Below are 21,453 nucleotides of genomic sequence, written 5' to 3'. Positions count from 1 at the left end.
TCACTTGTACTTGGGGTCACTTAAGGGTAGTACTTTATCTCTTTGTTCCCATTGTAAAAGTCTGAAAACCAGCACATTGTTCTCTCCAAATGTCTTTGAAACTTGTGGGCCAGCTCCACTTGCCCTGGAATGCATTAGATGACATTCTCAATCAGTGGTTAAGGCAATGGCAGAAAACATACCCATCAAAAGACATTAATTTTATAAACCTTACCAGAACTCTAAGGCTCAAAATTCAGGGACAAGGGTTCTCTCTAGCACAGCACCAATGCATAGTTAAGTCACTTTCTTCATCACCTTCTGAACAGCTTCATCCAAAGGTTCATGAAGTAGGAATGATGGGTGAGGGAGGGAATAGGCAGGAAGGTGTCTTGGAGGGTAAAGTCTACAGGGTGACCCTAACTCAGACCCATTCATGCCTCCAAATCCGAGGTTCGTTGGAGATGGGTCCTAGATGTTAGAGCCCTTTTTGGTGATTGCAATAGTATCCAATCAGGCTGAGAAAAATTACGCTAAATGATAGCCTGGTAGGGAGTTCAGTATCGGCACTGGAGCTATGGTCAGAAGATTGTGGTGCTTAGTAGCTAGGTAACCTTGGGCCCGTGTGCCCTGCCCTTTCTGTGCCTATGTCTTTGTCTCTATAACCAGGATAGTGATGTTCCATGAAGTTGTAAAAATCAATTTCATAATAGAGGAGTTCAACAAAATTCTTCAAGTGTGAAACACTATGCCATCATCTAGCACAGTGCTTGCACAGTCAAGTACTCGTCTACTAGAACCGAAGCTGACATCGTGTGGTCTGAGAGTCAGGGTGAAGTAGGCAGTGGCTACCTTCCACTCTAGGCCCTGATGGGGCTGAGGTTACTAGTTCCAAAGAGTTGAAATTCCTATGTCTCAGATTAAAACATAATGATAGTAGCTCAAATAAAAGTGAAAGAAAATCCTGTCTGTTTTATGAGACACTGTGGAATCCTAAAATTTCAAATTCAAATTAAAATGTTAGGAGTTCTGTAGGCAGATATTATGTTTTTTGCGGGGAGGGAATTCTAATTGGACTCTATCATCATACCAATTGTCCTTACCATTATTATTTTTTAATCTCCCCACTCCTCTTGCTTCCCCACCCTGCGAGGCTGTTTTTTATCAGGTGATTTTTTTTTTTTTTTAACTTGAGCCAACATTTCTTTGCCTTGTCAGATACCTGGAGCAAGTGTGTTATATCCAGTTGCATGCTCCAGATGCAAGGACTATACCCACAGTATTATCTAAGCAATACTCAGACTCATAAGGCTTTTCCTTTTTTTTAATGCTTAGTTTTCCAAGTTGAGAATAAACGGATACATCAGAAAGTGAATTGAGTAAACCCTTCCTGACAAAGATTAAATAAGAACATCTGTTTGAAAAAAAAAAAAAAAACATCTGTTTGAGACTGAAATTTTCTAGATTCAATGAGCAGATTTGTGGGGAGTGGAGAGAGCAGTCCTAGAGTGTGCACCCACTTCCTGTTTGTCTGTCAGGGAAACATGTTACCTATTAAGATACCTTCTATGTAGTCTCTGCGAGACTTCCCTCACCTACCACTTCTTCCATGAAGCCTTTAGGTCCGATAGATTGCACACTGCAACATGAAATATTTTATTTTATAAAGATTTTATTTATTTATTCATGAGAGACACACAGAGAGAGAGAGAGAGGCAGAGACACAGGCAGAGGGAGAAGCAGGCTCCCTGCAGGGAGCCTGATGTGGGGCTTGATCCCCGGTCTCCAGGATCAGGCCCTGGCCTGAAGGCAGCACTAAACCACTGAGCCACCCGGGCTGCCCAACATGGAATATTTTAATTAAGAGTTCATGCATATCATCTGTGATACTATTTGACAGTTAGGTACCATCACAAGAAATGAAGGGGGAACCTACATCATGCTTCAAGGCTTAAGTGATAGTTCTCCACAGAGGCCATATGTATCCTCCCCTCCTGAACTAGGCTCAGCTTTTCTACTCAGTACTTTTACTCAGTTTTCAATGATTAATTTCTGGTCTTTTTCATGATTGCTTATTGGCTATCTGATTCCTCTCTAGACTAAAACCTCCGTCTAATCTGACTGATCTCTATAGAAGCAAAACAGTCATTACCTAAGACTGTTTAGACTTTTAACATATCCTTTTTTTTTTTTTTAAAGAATAAAATCCCAAGACTTATTTAGCATCAGATTATAAATATTAGAAATGGGCACTAAAAATTAGGTTTCTAATAGCTTCTGAGAAAGAACAATACATGGCTGTTGTAAAACAAAATTCTGGTAAGAATCATTGTTAACAGTTTGAAGGGTTTTTTTCCATAAGTATTTCTGTAGCTATGAGTACATGTATGTGTAACCTTATAACCTTTTTAAAATGTACACCAATTGGATCATACCATACTGAATGTTTCACTCCTTGTATTTTTCACTTAATCATCCTATATCTTGGAGCTTCTCCATGTCAGCACCTAAGGCAGATATACCTGGCACACTTTATAGTTGTATTATGTTTGTTGTAATTTATTTAACCCTTCTCATATCAATGGACTTTTAGGTTATGTTCTAACCATCTTTTCTATATTATGAAACATACAGTATGGCTTATTTTTGCAAGTTTGCCTAAAGGGTATGTTGTGTTTCCAACGATGGAAGTACTATAATAGAAGATGTGTGTACTTTCAATTTTGATATATATAATGTGCAATTTTAGCCTCTGTGTCTTGGTCCACAAGTTGTTTGAAAGACTTTCTAATGGAAATGTCTGGTTAAACATTCCAATCAAGACAAGTGAGTCAAACCCAGAAATGATCACTCAGTAACTGAGATGAAATTGTACCTTCCTCTACTTGTTAAAGAGTAGGGGAAGTAAATTATCAAAAACTACAATGTATATTCCCATTTAACTGATGATATATTGGGCAAAAAAAGTGTACATCTTGTTGGTTTGTTATATTATTTTTAGAAAATGTACTTTTAACCTACGCTAAATATTAGACCAAACTTTAAGTAGACATTCTCTATTAAAGATACCTGTCATCAGGTGTGGAAAAGCTTTAGAAGCCAGATTGCACTTTGTCTAAATAAATAAGTAAATAAATAAATAAATAAAAGGATGATGTGACATGGAGATGCCATTATTCCACAACACAAGCACTGTGTTAACTGTATTTACTCTGAAATCGAAAGGCATTAGAATGCATTGTGGGGTTGTTGTTAATTTGCTTTAACCTCTTCTGGGATCATTGAATATTCTACTACTCTGAAAACTGTCAGAGTCTATGACAAATGGTAATTCAGGTTTCGATATCAGGAAAATCAGTGACCTCTCCTATGTTTGTAGAGTTGCTACTGTTGGATCAACTGTTGCCATGTTCTGACATCTGACAAAATCTCACACTTTTTTTTTCCTTTTTCTGATTATAGGATACAAGTATAATAAAACATTTTCATTGCCCAATCCTAAAAGTAATTACACCTTTGGTTGTTGAGTTAGCAGGGTGAGGGGTTCAGGTGGTTGGCACTTTAGAATAAAAATCTTTCAGAAACTTTGTTTGGATTCCAAAATCCCTTGCATGTAAGTGGAGGCCCAATAAGAGAACAGTGTAAAACTAAGCTTCTCTACCATTGATGTTCAAGCTGAAATAATTGAAAGGATTATTGATGATTATACCTAAGAGTCCTTCTACCCAGAGCAGAATTCTGGAATTCTGTGATTATTATTGGGATTATTCAGAATATCCACTTGGGATGGCAGTAAAATTGGAAGACTGGAATACAGTTATTCCAGCTTCTCTCAAGTTGATAAATGATTAGGCCTCATGGTAAAAGCCGGGGTTTGAAAAAAATTTGCCATGTCTCTCACTTTTTTTTTTCTCTCACTTTTTTTTAAGAAAGATCTCCAATACTTCCCTTGTGAAGGGAAAAAAACTAATAAAACCTGAAAATGAGAACTTGTTTTCCAAACTTTTACTCTAAACATTTCAACATGTGTGTAATGTAGCATATTATGTGTCTAAAGAAGAATCCAACCGGATATACATGTATTGCCTCCCAGTGTTTCCCACTAGTCTCAATGGCCATGTGTATGGGCTGGCTGGTTAGGGATTAGTGTTTTATCTCAACTTCACACTAAAAAGTTTCTATAAAGCCTTGCAAGCTAGGACAATTGTGATTGTTTATTAATTACATTAGTTGTAGCTAAGCACACATTTAAATATTTTTCCAATTGTCAATTTAATACATGCTTGTTTTAAAACAGTCGAGCAAAGGAGAAATGTATGTATAGTGTAAGAGAGAAGGCTCCTTCCCTCTTCCACTCTGATTACCACAATTTACAGTCCAATAGGCATTCTTGGTATTTCCTTGAGTGCATGCCATGGCAAATGGCTCATGATGAAGAAGCAGACTTCTTCTGGACTAATGTAGAACATTTGTTTGAGAAGAAGCACCTTAGTTAATAAGGGCCATGCTTTCTTCCAGATCTTGCTGGCTTTGTGCCTACCGTAGCTGAAAAAGAGCAGAAACATTCACTTCTCCCTTCACCATGCTTTCTCCTAGTCCAATATCTGTTAACAATCAAAACTGGACTACAACAAGAAAAATTAATGTGTTTCTTGGGGCACCTGGGTGGCTCTTGGTGGCTCCCCAAAGGGAGCCTGCTTTTCCCTATGCATATATTTCTGTGTCTTTCATGAATAAATAAATAAAATATTTTTAAAATATATATATTTCTTAATAAAAAATACCAGTGTAACCTTAGAGCTGGAATAGACATGCAGTATTGCACTAATCTGCCCTCACTAAATATGATGGCCCAGACTCTCAGCCTCTTTGAGGTCCTAGATTTAGAATAATCTTTATCATCTGATTGAAAAAAATTTTACATGAACCAGAGGTCTTTTCCATAAAGAAAAAGATGTTCTCCTTTAAGATGTTCTGTGGAAAATGCATATTTCACATCCTATTGTGAACTTGCTGGCTGTCATTTGTTTTGTGCAAAGTTGGCTCATGGAATGAAACCCCTTGACAGTAAACACTTTCTACAAAAGGCTTAATGATGTGAACAGTCATCAGTGCAAATCAAATTCTCTGTCTATATATTTTCTTCACTTTCAGTTAGGGCTAATTAGCTTTGACCTCTCTCACTTAACACAGTGAGATTAGATAGGTAAAAGTGCTTTTCCAAATTGAAGGACAGACCAAGTAAAGTGGCATTAATAATAATGATAAATAGTAATAAAGTAATAATATAATAAAAACCATTTTATTCAGCACCTAGAAATCAGAGGCTCTATGCTAACTAAAGACCTTACTTATATTGTCCTACAAGATTCATAGAACTGCTATGCACACTAGACACTATTAACATTTCAGATGAATAAAGACTTACAGAAGTTAGTTTGCTCAGTCATAAAATGAGCAAGTGAGAGCACTGTGTGACTAGAATTTGCAGCCCTCATTTGTCAGAATGGTTTAGTGGTTGAAAGTGTTGGTGCCCAGTCCAGGCATGGCCAGAAAGAGTGTCAAGATTGATCAGAAATATCTGCCACGAGTATAAGCAAGGACAAGACTGCAAGTAGCAAAACATAAGCTGCATATTTGCCTTTTACATAACACTGTCTCTCAAGATAATGTAACTTCAGGGGCGTCTGGCTGGCTCAGTTGGTAGAGCATGCAACTCTTGATCTCAGGGTTGTGAGCCCCACATTGGTGTTGAGATCACTTAAATAAATGAATTAATTAAAGAAAAAAAGATGATGTAACTTAAGAAGAAAATGTCTCCTGACCTAAAGTATATTTTGGTAAAGTATCATAGCCTAACGGCCCATGCCTAGTTAGAATAAGAAGCCACATGGTTCCAAAGTATACCATGACTGAGATGTACCAGGGGCAGAGCTACTGGCTTCTCACAGATCACAGATGACAATCATCCCTTTGGCTAAGTAGCTCCCTGATGGCTCCCCGGCAGGAGCATTGTCACATCACAACAAAGCGCCTTTGCCCACAGACACATAGGCCCGATGGCTGGCACTGATGGTTTCCCTGAAAAATGCACTGTCCTCTGTTCTGAGTCGGCCTTATTGTTCAGAGCTTAAGGAGTGAGGCTTATGTCCAGATATGGGGCAATAATATGTGATATACATTTGTTGCCAGCAATATTGTGGCAACATCATATCTAAATTTTTAATTCTGCGGTGCTCTGAAGACCTCCTTGTACCCTGACCTCCAAACTTCAAACACTTATTTGTCTCTAAGTCAAATACCACTTCATCTGAAGTCTTCAGGTACCACCACCACCACCAGCCAGAGTAAGCTTATTGATTCTTATCACCCTGGCACCGGGGACATTGCCAATAAATATTTAACAGCTGAAAGAATAAATTAAAACTGTGCCAATACTTAAGAAATAGGGTGTAGGGACACCTGGGTGGCTGAGAGGCTGAGCGTCTGCCTTCGACTCAGGGCGTGATCCCGGGATCTGGGATCAAGTCCTGCATCAGGCTCCCTGCATGGAGCCTGCTTCTCCTTCTGCCTATGCCTCTGCCTCTGTGTCTCTCATGAATAAATAAAATCTTTAAAAAGAGAGAGAGAAAGAAATCAGGTATAAACTGCAACGATTTTTGAGACTCAAGAAGATTAAAGGACAGTGACTATTCCAGAGGCACAGTCTACTCTGATCATGTGTAAAGCACAGAGTCTAGCAGCAAAACACAGTAGAGGAGAGGCTCTACCTGCTGTGTACAGTGGGCTGGCGTTAGCTCTGGGTGTTTTTTGTTTGTTTGTTTTGTTTTGTTTTTGAGCTTAAACTCTGCTCCTTTAGTGAAGAGATTTTCTTATCCATTTCAGTCTTTGAAGATCATTCAACAACAGTGATGGATGTGATTTATTGATAAATTGGTTACTAATGAAGATGAGTTTTTACACTATTTCCTTACAATTACCTAGTTCACAGAATGAAGAAAACAAAAAACAAAAGCAACACCCCAATCTTTAACGCCTGAACAGAACGTTCCCCTTCCACTTACCTGAAAATATAAAACTATAAATGACCATGTATGGAGCTGTACCATTAAATTTACTTAGTGGTTCTGTTTTTTTACTGAGAATTTTACTTATTTACTTTGAAAAAATGAGAAAATTGTCATTTTGAAATCAGAACCACTAACATTGGAGGCAACAAACTAAAAAAAAAAAAATGGCTAAAAATAACTCTGTTGTAAAAGTACAATTTATAATATCACATACTTCAGACAATATGCTAATGGTTCAGAAAAGTCCTAGACCAGGGGCTAATGAGCAGAGAGTGATATATACTGAAAGTTGTGTCACTTGTGTGTTTCTCTGCTTTGGGCTTATTCAAAAGTCATTGACTTATTTCCTTCCCACTGGTTTATGGAAAGCAGATAACTTACGTAGTAAGTAGCTGACCAGCAGTATTTTGACTTAGATGCATTGCATAGCCACAAAATGTTAACTAGTGTTCAAAGGTCTACTGAAAATCAGATCTTGTGTGTTGTGTTTCCTGGAGTGCAAGTAATTGAAAGCAGAAGCCCAAACGCTTGTACGATAAAAAAGTTTTATCAAAACCAAGAAGCCTTGCAATAGGGTCATTGAAAGATTGGTTAACTCCATAGCTTGGTCACATTTTGCAGGAATACTTTGCCATCCTCTCTGAGTTAGTTTTGTCCACATGGTAGCCCCCTCCTGTTGGGAGATGGCTGCTTCAGTTCCAGGCAATACGTAGTAAAGAGCAAGGAAACCTTCCCCAAAGGTGCGCAACAGCCCAGTCCTCATGTCACGTTGGCCAGAAGGGGGTCAGTGCCCACCCCTAACACATCACTGGCAAGGGAAATAGGATTACTATAACTTGCTGAAGTATTTAGGATTTACTCCTAAATTGAAGATAATGTCACCTTCCTTAGGAGAATTATGAATTGAGAGAAACTGAACAAAATCAGGATTCTTTTAAAATGGAGACAGAGGAAGGACTTGGCTCTTGGAGGCCATCAACAGGGTCTGCTACTTATGCTCAGTGGAGATGCTACATCCATATTTCCATGTTACCTTCATAGCAGCACTAAGGGTCCAATGTGCCAAGTACCTTAACTTGGTAATGGTGGCAACTTTTCATATTACAATTTAGCCATCATCCGACGAGGTAGACAACACATAAAAAATTAATTCCAGTAAGACAGAAAAATCTCCATTACCTGACTTTACCAATGAAATCCAGCTCCGCTCTACAGTTAGGACAGTTTATTGACTATACGTCAATAAAGACACAGGTCATTCCACTAGGAGGGGACATTTCTCTGAGATAAAGTGAGAAGGAACAGCCTTGGGGTGAATAGGGAGAAAAGCTCCCTGGGAGGACATATATGCAAAGTTCCTAAGGCAGGAAACAGAACGGATAAGAATAAGAAGGTGCTAGAATGATTGGCTTGCACTGAGCAGGAAGAGAATAGCAGGTGCAAAGGGTGGAGACTGAGGACAGAGAGGCCATTCAGAACTTTGTAGGTCCTATTAAGGAGTTGGGGGGGCGGTTCTTATTCTGTAGGCATCGGGAAGCTACTAAAAGATTAAATAGGATCTACAACTGTAAAGTGACACCAAAAATCCTATGCAGGATCATTTTATATGTTGGAAAGAGTAACTCCATTTAATGTAGGCTGTGCATCACTTGAGAAACTACTTACAAAGTCCCAACTTAATAAACAGTTGCCAGGAATGCAACTTTATTACCTTGGTTTTATGGAAAGTCAATCTTTAGTTCTGGTTGGTGGATGCATGTGTGTGGACCCCATGGCCCTAGTAAATGACGTTTTTTTTTTAAGATGTTATTTATTTATTCGTGAGAGACACAGAGAGAAAGAGAGGCAGAGACACAGGCAGAGGGAGAAGCAGGCCCCATGCAGGGAGCCCGATGTGGGACTCGATCCCCGGTCTCCAGGATCAGGATCACGCCCTGGGCTGAACCACCCCAGGCGTCCCTAAATGACTTATTCTGAAGCAACTCCTAAGAAATGTTAAATAAACAATAATGCCTCTGAAGAGAGACGAAAACTCCTGGTCCCAATTTGGTGAGGCTGCTGCACATTGCAACAGCTGTTTACTGGTTAATCTCCTAACTGACTTAGACCCTTGAAGGGATGCTGCCAGAAGAAGGATGGCCAAGGACGGCTCCCCACGAGGTCAGCCAACTTTGTTTCCAGTCATGAGCGTGGTCTGCGTGCTCTAGGACATATGCCTAGGGGATCACTCCGGAATGGAGACTGCTTGTTCCAGCTGCAAAGCTCTCTCACACTCCAGGTTGCATTATTGAGCTCAACACATTTCTGAGCTCTCTTGTTTCCTTGGCAGTTCCTTGATAAAAAAGCCATAAGTCAGTTTACTTTTCAACGATCTTTGAGTACCTTGCCTGTGCGGAGGCAAACACGAGATGGGACTTGGAAGAACAGGGTTCGAACAGTGTTGGTATGTGGTTACACTAGTAGGAGGAGTGAACTTGAGTGGAGAGCTAGCTTCTCCTGCTGGCTTCCGGGAGAGAGATGGTTCAGAGAGTATAAGGGGGAAACCGATGATGGTTGTGGTTTAGAGGCTCCCGCACGGGTCCAAAAGGATAGGTAGCTGAGGAGGTCTACGCTGATAAGGCCAGTCCAAATGTAAAGGAAGAGTTGGCTGAGAGAAACAAACAGGTATTCAGGCAATCAAGCTGGGAGCAGGGCGGGGGGTGGGGGGTGCTTCGAAAATGATTAGACATAGGACAGACTTGAGATCGTTCCAAGAGTTTTCAGCCAATCCCATCTCATCCCTAAGGGAGAGTTCTCAAGCTGAAGCGTAAAGGTCACTAACTTCTTCATTCGATCCTGCCCTGAATCCATTCTGCTTTGCCGTGACCTCTTTTTGGTACATCGTTGGGGAGCAAGGAGCACCGTGTATGGATGGTCTTCAGAATAAAACACTGAGAAGTTTTGTTGCTCTTGTTTACAAAACATTTGATGATGCTTCTGGATCAATGCAAATGAATATGAATCATCTGTATATCTCTTTCCCATCAGTGGCAGACAGTCTTCTAAGTATGGGTAATGTCAGAAATGAAATTTTTTTCCTGAATGTTGTTTCTTTTCTCTTTTCATTATGAAGTATATTCGGTGCTCTTCGAACTGGTGCTTATATGGTGTACATTCTGATGACCAAAGGCCTGAAGCAGTCAGTTTGTGACCAGAGTTTTTACAATGGACCTGTCAGCAAATTCTGGGCTTATGCATTTGTGCTAAGCAAAGCACCCGAACTAGGTGAGTGTCTTCTCTCCTTCCGTTTCCACCCCCTGCCCCCCTTGGTTGCTACACACCCATGGTATTTATTTTGAAACGAACAAACAAACAATTTGAAGGTCCTGTGTTGTTGGTTGCAGGAAAGTTATAATTAATGAATTTCAGTGCTTGATTAACTTTTTCAGTCTTTTTCTCTCCTCTCCTCCTCTCCGTCTTGACAGTTGTACATCGTGTATATAAAGAGCAAAATAGTTTACAGAAGCATGTGGACTTCCAGGCACTACTGAAAATACCCTTCCAGGGGCATATGTAATCTACACAGTCCCTTCTGTCCGGCACACCGACGGCTGTGCTAAAATGAGAATATGGAGGAGAATTCATTCGCAATGCAGCTCTCTCCCAGTCCCACGTGGAAACAGTCTTTCACCCCAGCCTTAGGATTCAGACAAGGAGACTAGGCTTTCCGTTTGGGTGTCCTCATGTTCTAATTAACAAATACTAAGGGCTGGTTTCTGGTGTTGTTTGATTTGAATCATCGAAGAGATGGGCCTTGGAGAAGAGGAGTATGGCTATCCTTCTAGAACTGAATAAAAAATCCTGGCTATGTACATAGATTCCTAAGGTTTTTCCTTTAGCCCTTTAATGGTTTTGAATATGAGTGTGGTTCAGGTTCATGCAAACAGTGGCAAATTAGTGGCAGGGATGTGATATGAATGTGGTTCACCAGGAAAACATCTTTATTGCTGGAGAAAGGGATCTGCTGGTGATCATAAACTCTGGGTTCATTCATGAGCAGTACTGGCCGGCATCTCACAAACTCCTATATATCCTTAGGGAACACCTATTGATTCTCTGAGTTTTTAAATTTTTTATTGGGAATTAAGAATTGTATTATTTAGTTCAAAAGACTTATAGATTGTGTTCCCTCTCCTCTTTCTCCTAAAAAGGGGGTTAGAGGTTGTACTTTCCTTATAAGCCACATACAATACAAACTATCCACAGTCTTTCTTTATAAGGTATCTTTAGTTCATGTCCTGCGTCACTTCACAAAGGATATGACATTTCTCCGATATGGAGGTTGGCAACCTATCCACTTTCTACCAGCTGCTGTACACCTGCTGCCTACAAAGAGCGGGCAGTTGGTTTGACCATTGTTTTCCCAAGTCAAAGTCAAGGGAAGAGCAGCAGAGGAAGACTTCGGAAAACCTTTGCTAAGAGGAGCAAGGGTATGGAAATGGTTCCTCTACAGTCCAAAATAACTAGATCACTGTTGTGTGTGCACGTGTGCACACACACAGCCCATGAAAGCAGACTTAGATTGAAATGCATTTGTAAGGATGTAGTCATTCATTCACTTAACATATTTAAACCCCTACAATAGGCATTTAATAGGGGCTAGGATGGAATGTCTAATTCCTCTAAAAAAAATTTAGGATATGAATTGTATGAGCCAGGCCCCAGGAGGCTATTTTTCCTATTTGAATTGAGAGCACAAGCTGCCAAATTTTAGGCTAGAAAAATGTTTTTTAAACTTGGAGCTACAGACAGTGCCTAAGACAGATGTGTTTTTAGGAATTTCAGAATTCTATGGGAACATTTAAATTCTGTGTTTTCATTTATAGATGGAACAAAAGACCGTCTTGCCAGATATATTTCTTTCATAATGATTCTTTAGATTCATAGCGTTTCTGAATCAGATTACTTTTTCTCAAACTGTTGGTCTGAGAATGTGAGCATGTATTCTCATGTATTCTATTGGGGTTTTATGACATTTTCTTTAAAATTCATGCATTATTAATGTTTGAGAATTATTCACTATGAGAAATATCACCTCTCTCTGACTTTTCATTTTTGCTGTATAATAAGTATCTTTATTATACTCCTCATCTTTTTTGATACAGTACTGACTACAGATGCATGAATACAATAAAGGCATGAAACATGTGACTCCCCCTACAGGCCACCACTGAACACTTTCACAATTTCTACGTTACTACTGTCAACAGTTTTGAAAAAAATTAGCAATGGTGCCTGTCTGCTTTTGGCCCTTAAAACCTTAAATCGCAAAAGAGGAACCTCTCATTCTTTGCTTCTAGAAATCCTTTTCCTTGCAAGGGCTGCTTGTCTGTGCTCTGAATTTCATCCAGTTGTATTTGAAGGACTTGAAACTAAAATAATCGCTTTTACCTTTAGAATGATTTCTTGAAGAGCCACCTCAACCTATTCATAGTGGTCATTTTTCTTCAAAGACATGAGTAGACCTGTACTGTATGTCCTCCTATCTTCTGTTCCAGATTGACATCAAAGTTTTAGGATGGCGGACAGAGTTAGGATTTCCAGATATGAGCCATTAGTGAAACCCTTAGAGATATTTGGGCTATTGTCCTCTGTCTTGTTAGAGTGTTGGTCTGGATCCTGCTAATTAATCACCTGTCTTAATTTAATCAAGATCCAGACATGCCACTCCTTTCTGCCCCAATGTTGACATTATAGTTGAACACAATTCTATTCCCTCTTGAGCCCAGAAGGAACTGTTCTGTGGTCCCTTGTGCCATTATTCTGATAATCCCTTTCCCTAAGAAGCCTCACTCACCATAGTGGTTTGTAGGTTGGATATCAAACAATCCATTTCTTCACAGTTAAAATAAAAGGATTGAGGTGTTGACAATGAGCTAAAGAGTTGGAAAAAAAATAAAATCCTAAACTTGATCTAGTTCTTTAATGAGGCTAGTGATATTCTTTATGTGGTTTCAGATTCATTATGTGGTTTCAGATTATTTTCATGGTCAGAGTACCCTTTCTTCAATTTTAAGATATGCCTATTTTCTTTCAAGTATTCTGGAGCTTATTGACAATGGCATTCCCAAACTAAACCGCTGAATCAAAATAGATCCAAAAATCAGGGCCATTTGAGTGCTTCAGAGATAACCAGCCCCTAGCCCTAACTTAGCGAACACATTTTCTTGGATGCCTTTTTGTTCATTTTGGAAGTAAAATCCCTTTTCAGTCTTTTCACTCCTAGAAGACATTACTGCTACTATTTAATTAAGAAAGATCTACCCACTTGGATTATTGAGAACTTTTCTTATTTTTAGGTCCTAAGTTCTGTTTTACAATACTCTAAGATTCTAGACTCCCTTCTGTACAGCAGAAAGAGAAGGTTCTCTTGAGAAGGAATAGTTGTTCTGTGTTCAATACCAAAACTCTATTTTCCCATCAAAATCTGCATGCCTGCAGTTTTCACTATACTTTTTTGTGGGAGGGGGGCAGACAAAATACACATAACATTTACCATTTCTAATTGTACAGGATTGTGTTATTAAGAACACTTGCATTATTGCACAATCAACACCATCATGCTTCTCTAGCACTTTTTCATCTTCTCCACTGACACTACCCATAAAACACTATCACCATTCCTCCTTCACTGAACTCTTTAATAGCAAGAAGAGCTTTCTGTTTCAGCAGAAAACAATGAGCTCATTTCAGTGAATTATAGAGTTACGATCCATTAGAACAAATGAGAAGAGAACCACCAACCTGCTTTGTGTGCCAAAATCTTTGCGCGCCTACTGTTTGAATCATATTAAAACCTGCTGAGATTTGCTTTTGTTAATACTTGGAAACATCTGCTCTGAGTCTAGGTCCTTGCTCAGTTGAGCTTGTCATTGTTTTTGAAACTCTGACTCAGCAGAGCTCCAGCTAACTCTGCGAAGAGGGGCACAGCCATCTATGACAAACCACACATAGTGGGCTCCCCCGCCTCTTGGTTACTGTGAGTGCCCTGGGGATTTCTAAATGCTGATTGACTTCTCCAAAGTGGCACAGACATCTGTACTTAACAGGGACATGGACTAGAGGTACATAGTTTAAGAGGGACACTTGGACTGCGAATGCCATGTTCTCCCTGCCCACTGGCTCTTGGCCGAAAAAGGCTGAAACAAAAGTTAGAGAGACTGGGGTAAAGAAAACATGAACCAGCGGTCACTAAAATACGTGACGTGGCCGAATCGTTCAAGAGTCAAAAGTCCCACTGCTTATTGTTGGTCAACATTCTTCCCATAATGCCAACCAGACCTTTGACCAAGAAAGATTGGTTGGCCAACATCAAATACACAGTCCCTATCTTTGGTTTGCATTTCTAGGTCGTTTAGTAGCTTTTGGCAGGCCTGTAAATACATATCTTGGTATGACTGGCTCATGACAAATCAAGTGCAATATTATGCAGTTTCCCCAGAAGAAAAATAATGTATAACTTCCAGGGTTGTGTGACTGATGCATCTCGGCTGCAATATTAAGAACAACAACAAACGACATAGGAGGTCTTAAGAGGCCCTTTTTAAGAGGCCCTTTTGGAACCTCACCAGTCTCCCCTTCCCTTACCCAGTGGAAACTACCATTGCCTACATCAACAGCCTTCTTGGGGACAGTAACCTTGATATGGCATTGGAATAGTGGTCCTGAAAGGCTCTAGGGCTATTATTGAAAAATACTCCACCTGCCATCCTGTATGTCTGTTCCACAAAAAAATTCTTAAAGGAACTCAAAGATCTCATGTTTTAAAGATCTTATAACATCGGGGCCCCTAGTTGGCTCAGTCGATTAAGTGTCCAACTCTTAGTTTCAGCACAGGTAATGATCTCAGGGTTGTGAGATCAAACTGTATGTCAGTATCTGTGCTTAGCATGAGTCTGCTTGAGTTTCTCTTTCCCTTTCTTTCTGCCCCTACCCCCCCTTATTCTCTCTTTCTCTTTCCCCAAAAATAATAAATCTTCAAAAAAAATGATGCCATGATATGTCCTTCACCTCCAGCTCCCTCATATTAAATGGAAAGGCCTAATCTGTCTCATTCATGCTGCCTCTTCGTGAGATCTGAGACTGCCTACTCAGGCCAACAGGAAAAACACAATACAAGTTTCAATACTAGCATTATACGTTCCGCTTTTCATTCCAGGTTAGCCCATTCTAATAGGTGTGTCTTTTGTTCCCTATTACTCTTCTCACACTCAAATTGTTCTTTAGACAATAAAGTTTTAATGTAAGGGTGATGATTAAGGTAAAATTAAATCTAAAGAATTAGAAAGGATAAGAGACTTATTTCTCTATAGCAGATAACTTAATACAATGCATGTGGATATTGTGTGGCTTATACATTTCATTCTTGCTTAGAGGCTCATAAAAAAAATCTCAATTATGAATGACTGAATTTGTTTCATATTGTGTAATTCCTTGGACTTCTACCTTCTTTCCACTGTGAACAAAAGTAGGCTGAAATAATTGTGTCTACATTATAGTTTACTGAGCAAAGGGAGGCACAGAGTAGTAATTACACAGAAATGGTGGCTCTTTGACAGGCACACAAAAATAGCACAGTTGAACACTAAGAAGGTCTCCTGATACCAGTTGTGTCCCTGACGTACACAAGTCAGAGTTACTATCACCATCAATCATGATCAGTCTGTCTGACATTTATAGGCATAATATGTCAGGCATCTCACAAGGGAGAAAAGGAATTCAGAGGAAATTTTATAACAAACATGTTTGAAAATGCAGCAACTGGTGGTAGCTCTCCTTTTCTGTTTTAAACAAATATGAAGTAATAATATTTAATGATTCAGTAGAGAAACAAATAGCTCCTGCTGAATGGAATGGGGTACCACCTGTGTTATTCCAACCATGTCCATCAGAACTTTAAAAACACTTCCCGAGGCCTCGCACTCCTTGACCTTTACTAGTGACAAATGTTTTGGAGCATCCATGAAGTATGAGGGATAAGACAAGGATAAGTACTAATTCCCTTTGTGTTTAATTAGATTTCAGAATGAGAAGAGGGACCTGCTAGCTCTCCTTGTTGTACTGAAACGAATTAAGTGTGATTTCACCAAAGGTCCTGAAGGAGATTGGGTTTTCCCATACCTGAGAAGAACACAGAGATAGCAAAGATAATGGAGCATAAGTCCTATTTTTGTCCCCCATGTCTCTTCCTTTTTTCATACTCATTAATGGAATTGTGTACATGTGTTACTTTGCTTTTTCTTCATCCATTTGTACGTGAGTGTTCTACAGTATATTTTTCTATATCCCTAAGGCTTTTTAGAGACTCATTACATATAAATAGCGTCTACCTACCTGAGCATAATTCTAGCTTCTATAACATAAATTTCCTACCTGAGAAATGGTGGTCTTTTTCTTCAAAAGGACATTGTTAATAAAGATTCCAGAGAGCTTTCTCACAGTTAACTTCACAAAAATGTGTCATTCTCAGTTCTTATCACTCGATTCATTGGTATGAAATACTCAGGTTACTATCTTCAGCAAATATGGTAGAAGGTGACTTTTCTTCTCTTTTTCTATTTTTGCCTTTTGTTTCAATTTCACTTTTCTGACTGCCAAGTGTCTGCCAAGGCTTCACCTTTTACAGGGCGCTCACACAGATAGGTTTTTTAGGGGTAGCTTTCACCATATACCAAAGAAAGAGACTCTAGAGCAGCCTGTGAACCTTTTGCTGGGCACTTGAATTCTAATCTGTTTCTCTTTATTGACAGATGATCTGAGAGAGGTCACTTGAGTCTTCCAGCTAATATTTCCTAAACCTTATTGTCGAATTAGAAATCGGGTAACGTGATTGCTAATGTCCCTTCTAGGTCAAAGACCGATAAGATTTTGTGTAAAGCCATCTTTCTAAAAGTCACATCTACTGTGTTTTTTCCATGGGCCAAGATGGCACACTGCTTATCTTAGTCCTCAGACAATTCCAAGCTACTGTTGTTCCCTCCATATTATGGAAACTGGAAAACAGTGAGGATAAGTAGCTTGCCCAAGCCCACAGAGCGAGTAGACATCAGTCCAGGATTCTAACCCAGCCCATCTCACTGTCAAGGGCTAGTTCAAGCTGTCTACCTCGTCGTGGAAACATGAATTATCGTTATGTCATGGCTGAGGGGCTCACGTTCGTCTTTTCCCTTCTTTGTCTTTCAGGAGATACAATATTCATTATTCTGAGGAAGCAAAAGCTGATCTTCCTGCACTGGTACCACCACATCACTGTGCTCCTGTACTCCTGGTACTCCTACAAGGACATGGTAGCCGGGGGTGGTTGGTTCATGACCATGAACTACGGCGTGCACGCCGTGATGTACTCTTACTATGCCTTGCGAGCGGCAGGCTTCCGAGTTTCCCGGAAGTTTGCCATGTTCATCACCTTGTCCCAGATCACTCAGATGCTGATGGGCTGTGTCATTAACTACCTGGTCTTCTACTGGATGCAGCATGACCAGTGTCACTCTCACTTTCAGAACATCTTCTGGTCCTCACTCATGTACCTCAGCTACCTTGTGCTCTTCTGTCACTTCTTCTTTGAGGCCTACATCGGCAAGAGGAGGAAAACAACGAAGGCTGAATAGTGTTGGAACTGAGGAGGAAGCCATAGCTCAGGGTCATCAAGAAAAACAATAGACAAAAGAAAATGGCACAAGGAATCACATATGGTGCAGCTAAAACAAAACAAAACACATGAGCAGACACAAAACCCAAGGCAGCTTAGGGATAATAAGGTTGACTTAACCCAGTAAGTTTTATGATCCTTTTTGGGTGAGGACTCACTGAGGACACCTCCGTCTCAAAGGACTGCTGCTGGGGAAACCCCATTCCCTCCTTACCTGTCAGCTCTAGGACAGAGGAGAACAAAAGTGAACCAGAGGCACAGAGAGAAAGAACTAGAAGGTAAACAAAAGCTATTAACACTCTATGGGGAAAACATATGTACTAAGTGTTCTATTTCTCTAAGAATGAAAGAAGTTTGCTTAAGCAACTGTGCCAGCACATACCCACACAATCCTTTCTAATCTTTGTTGACACTAAGCTGGAGCCAATAGAACAGATCAAAATGGAAGAGACACAGGGTGGATATCTAGAACCATAATGCTTTTGCAAAAATTAAAGCCTTTTTAAGAGAGGTTAGTAGCTGTAGCCCCTCTTGAGAAAAGACGTCTTAATCACCTCTCGTGAAAACGGATGTAAACAATTGTATTTCAGCTAAGAGATGGACTGGTGTTTTCTCCCTTCCTAACACAGTCTCGGGCTAGCCAGTTTGCCAGCACCAAACGGGCATGATATTTTTCCAAGGTTCTTTCTGGGAGGATGGAAACAGTGCAGACCAGGTCCTAAAGGGGTGGCTGCAGCTCAGAGCATAATTTCACTGTAATTTCTACTCAGAAATGAGCTGTAAAGAATTTTCCTTGGTTCAGTTGCCCCAGGCTTTCGAACAGAAGAGTAAATACAAAATAGAAAATTTAAAACTCAACCAAATGATTTGAAAATTGATTCTGTACCACCTGTAAAAAGGACCAGCCCCATACCGTTCTTGAGCTGGGAAAAGGAGAGTGGGGAAAGAAGGGAGCCAATCAATCCAACAGACACACTCTGTATACCCCCTCTATTTGTCTTCACATACACACTCATGACTTCCCAAATGAAACCCTGTTGTACAGTCCATATTTTCTATATTTTTGTGAATCTCAAAAAGAAATCTGCAGGGCTCTTCCTGATATTGGGTGAACACTGTGTTTCCGCATCATCTGCATTTGCTCCCCGAGCAATGCAGAGTTGTGTAAAGTGCCCTCTGCTGGTCAAGTGGAGATACTTCAACAAACACTTCATGGCAAGTTTGGCTGGAACAGTTGACAACAAAGGGCCCCCTATAGACTTATCCTTCAAATTTTAAATGATATTAAAATACTCGTCATATTTTTGGCCAAATCAGAAGATCTTCTTGCTTCAAGTCAGCTTCAGAAATTTTTTTAAAAGGGACTTCTGCTCTGGAACTCAGAAAATCAATTTATTAAGAGCCATATTCTTTAAAAAAGAAAGACAGAAAAGAAAGCTAGATAATATAATATTATCTGTAATACAGTCCTTTACAAGCCAAATAAATGTGTAAACATTCCTAGTATTTCAAAGAAGCAATTATGTAAAATTGTTCAATGTGATATGCTAGTATTCTAATTGGTTAAGTAGCTTCATGATTAGACAAACTAGATGAAACGATTAGCGGCTACACTGCATAGATTATACATGCATCACCACACATACATGCACGCGGATGTGGGGTACACTCAACTTCAAAGCCCAAATGAATAGGAACACATTTTCTGGCTAGCAGAAAAAGAAAACCGTTGTTTATCTTTCTTGCTTTATTTGAGAGTGTACAGTAAAAGGGATTTTTTTCAGATTATTTTTATATTATTTTAGCTTTAATTGTGTTGTCATTCATGAAACAGAGCTGCTCCGCTTCTCTGTCAGAGATGACAAGGGCTTTCTCAGCATCTTGTTTATGTGTGGAATTTAAAAGAATAAAGTTTTATCCCATTCTGTGTGAATGGTTTGAACAATGAACAAAGAATCCATGCAAACCAGGTCATGACTGATAGACCCCAGGGTGGGGGTGGGGCTTTGCGGGGTTGGGAAATTGTCACATCCGTGTTAAACTTTTTGGACAGTCTATGATGTCTTGACATTGGTTCATAGATGTGAAACAATTGATGGAGGGATGTGTTGTGATTATTAGGGCAAAAACTGACACAAGCTAAAAAGATAAATACTGCTATACCAACTACTAGGTTCTTAGGATGCAAATAATGTTTTTGAGCTTTGAAACTGTGCAATAAGCTTTTTTTCTTATATAAGAAAATGAGCAGAATAATTCCAATGAGGAAAAGGCCAAATAACAGCTGACTTGAGTTTAATTGAAGGACCAGTTCAAGCTTATCTGGTTGATTTAATTTAATCACTGAATCCATTGATTAATCATTGATCCTTTAATGTGGTTAGAATAAGAGGAAATGAGCATAGACCTTAAATAGACTCTAAATAATGCTTCCAAAGCACTTTTATCTTGATACAGATTCATACTTATGTTCATCTGTGAGAGAACTCAGTATTTTTGTTTACAAGTTGAATGTCTAATAAATAGTTTTTAAATTGGCTACATATATTTAAAGGCTTTTCCAACCTTTCTCATGGGAGGAGAGAAAAACACTTTAAAAATTCTGGTATTACAGGTTTAATACAGTGTTTTTAACATCTCAGCTTAATTGCTTAATTAATTATATGAAGATAGGAGGCTGGACCACTAGCCCATGGCAAATCTCAATCCTACCAGAGACTTGACTGCCACATAGATAATCCTACTGTCAGTTAACATTCCAGAAAAACTTGGGCAGGCAAGTTTTTAGAACTGCCCCCACTATGCTGCAGTAGATTATCTTTCTGTTGGAGATTTTCTACTGCATTTCAATCCCATTATGGTGAAAACATTTCTGGATTGAAAAAAATATATATAAGTGCATGCAATTTGATCTGAGTATCAACCCAAGTCTAGGAATTTGCAATGAAAAACATTCTAATGAAAAATGCTCTATTCATAGAACCGAAGGTTTTATCTGGGCCTTCTAGTTTTCCTAATGAGAAAAGAGTAACTACAACGTTATTTAAATCCATGCTAGGCCAAAGTGCCAAATTAAAATCATGTATTGAGGTTTTTATTCCAGATCATTTACTCTCCTCCTTCTAATCACACTCTACAATAAAAATTAGGGGGGAGGGATAATACACACATATATCTTGCTTCAGGGGAAGGGAAGGATTGATTAGATCCCTCTCACTTCCTCACCTCTCTGCTAATGTAGCTCAGGACTGAGTCAGAAACTTCATTTGAGTCGGGGTTTTGCAGAACTGAATGGAAGAACACTTCTGGGAAAGAGATCTACAGAAATTAAAAAAAAAAAATCAGATGTGGTATCTTTATGATAAAACCTGTCACATCAAAGAAACAAAGCACCTGGAGTCCACTACATGGAGTAGAATGCTCCAGAGAAGTCTGGCCTCGTTCCCAGACTGCTAAATTACCTGGGAGAGACAACATGCTCAGGTTACTATCTTTTCTTTATACTGATAAAACAGCCTCCCCTCAGAGACTATGTGTAGTACAGCTGTCCGCTCCAGCACATTCTGAGGACTTCTTCTACCCCTCAGAGTTGTTGGATTGGCCACGTGCTGATTCAAGAGAGCTGTTAATAGAATAGAGAAGATCCAGTAGATTTTGCCTCCCAGAGCTCAGCGCTCTAAGTTGTGTGTGGATGGTCCATGCCTGTCTCCTTTAGAC

The 21,453-nt window shown here is 39.5% G+C and overlaps 1 protein-coding gene across 1 annotated transcript in view; it reads left to right on the top strand.

Annotated features, from left to right (window-relative positions):
• ELOVL6 (ELOVL fatty acid elongase 6) overlaps window positions 1-19,669 on the top strand; it is a 136,706-nt gene extending 117,037 nt beyond the window's left edge. The window contains exons 4-5 of the mRNA XM_041759980.1: window positions 10,162-10,313; window positions 17,271-19,669. Of these exons, the coding sequence (XP_041615914.1) occupies window positions 10,162-10,313; window positions 17,271-17,695 (577 nt within the window). The 3' untranslated portion in view covers window positions 17,696-19,669. The remainder of the gene's footprint in view (window positions 1-10,161; window positions 10,314-17,270) is intronic.
• Window positions 19,670-21,453: the final 1,784 nt, after the last annotated feature.

Source organism: Vulpes lagopus, chromosome 6 (genome assembly GCF_018345385.1).
Source record: "Vulpes lagopus strain Blue_001 chromosome 6, ASM1834538v1, whole genome shotgun sequence".
Taxonomy (NCBI): Eukaryota; Metazoa; Chordata; class Mammalia; order Carnivora; family Canidae; genus Vulpes; species Vulpes lagopus.
The sequence above is the reverse complement of the archived record's forward strand: the minus strand, read 5'-3'. Positions and strand labels throughout refer to the sequence as shown.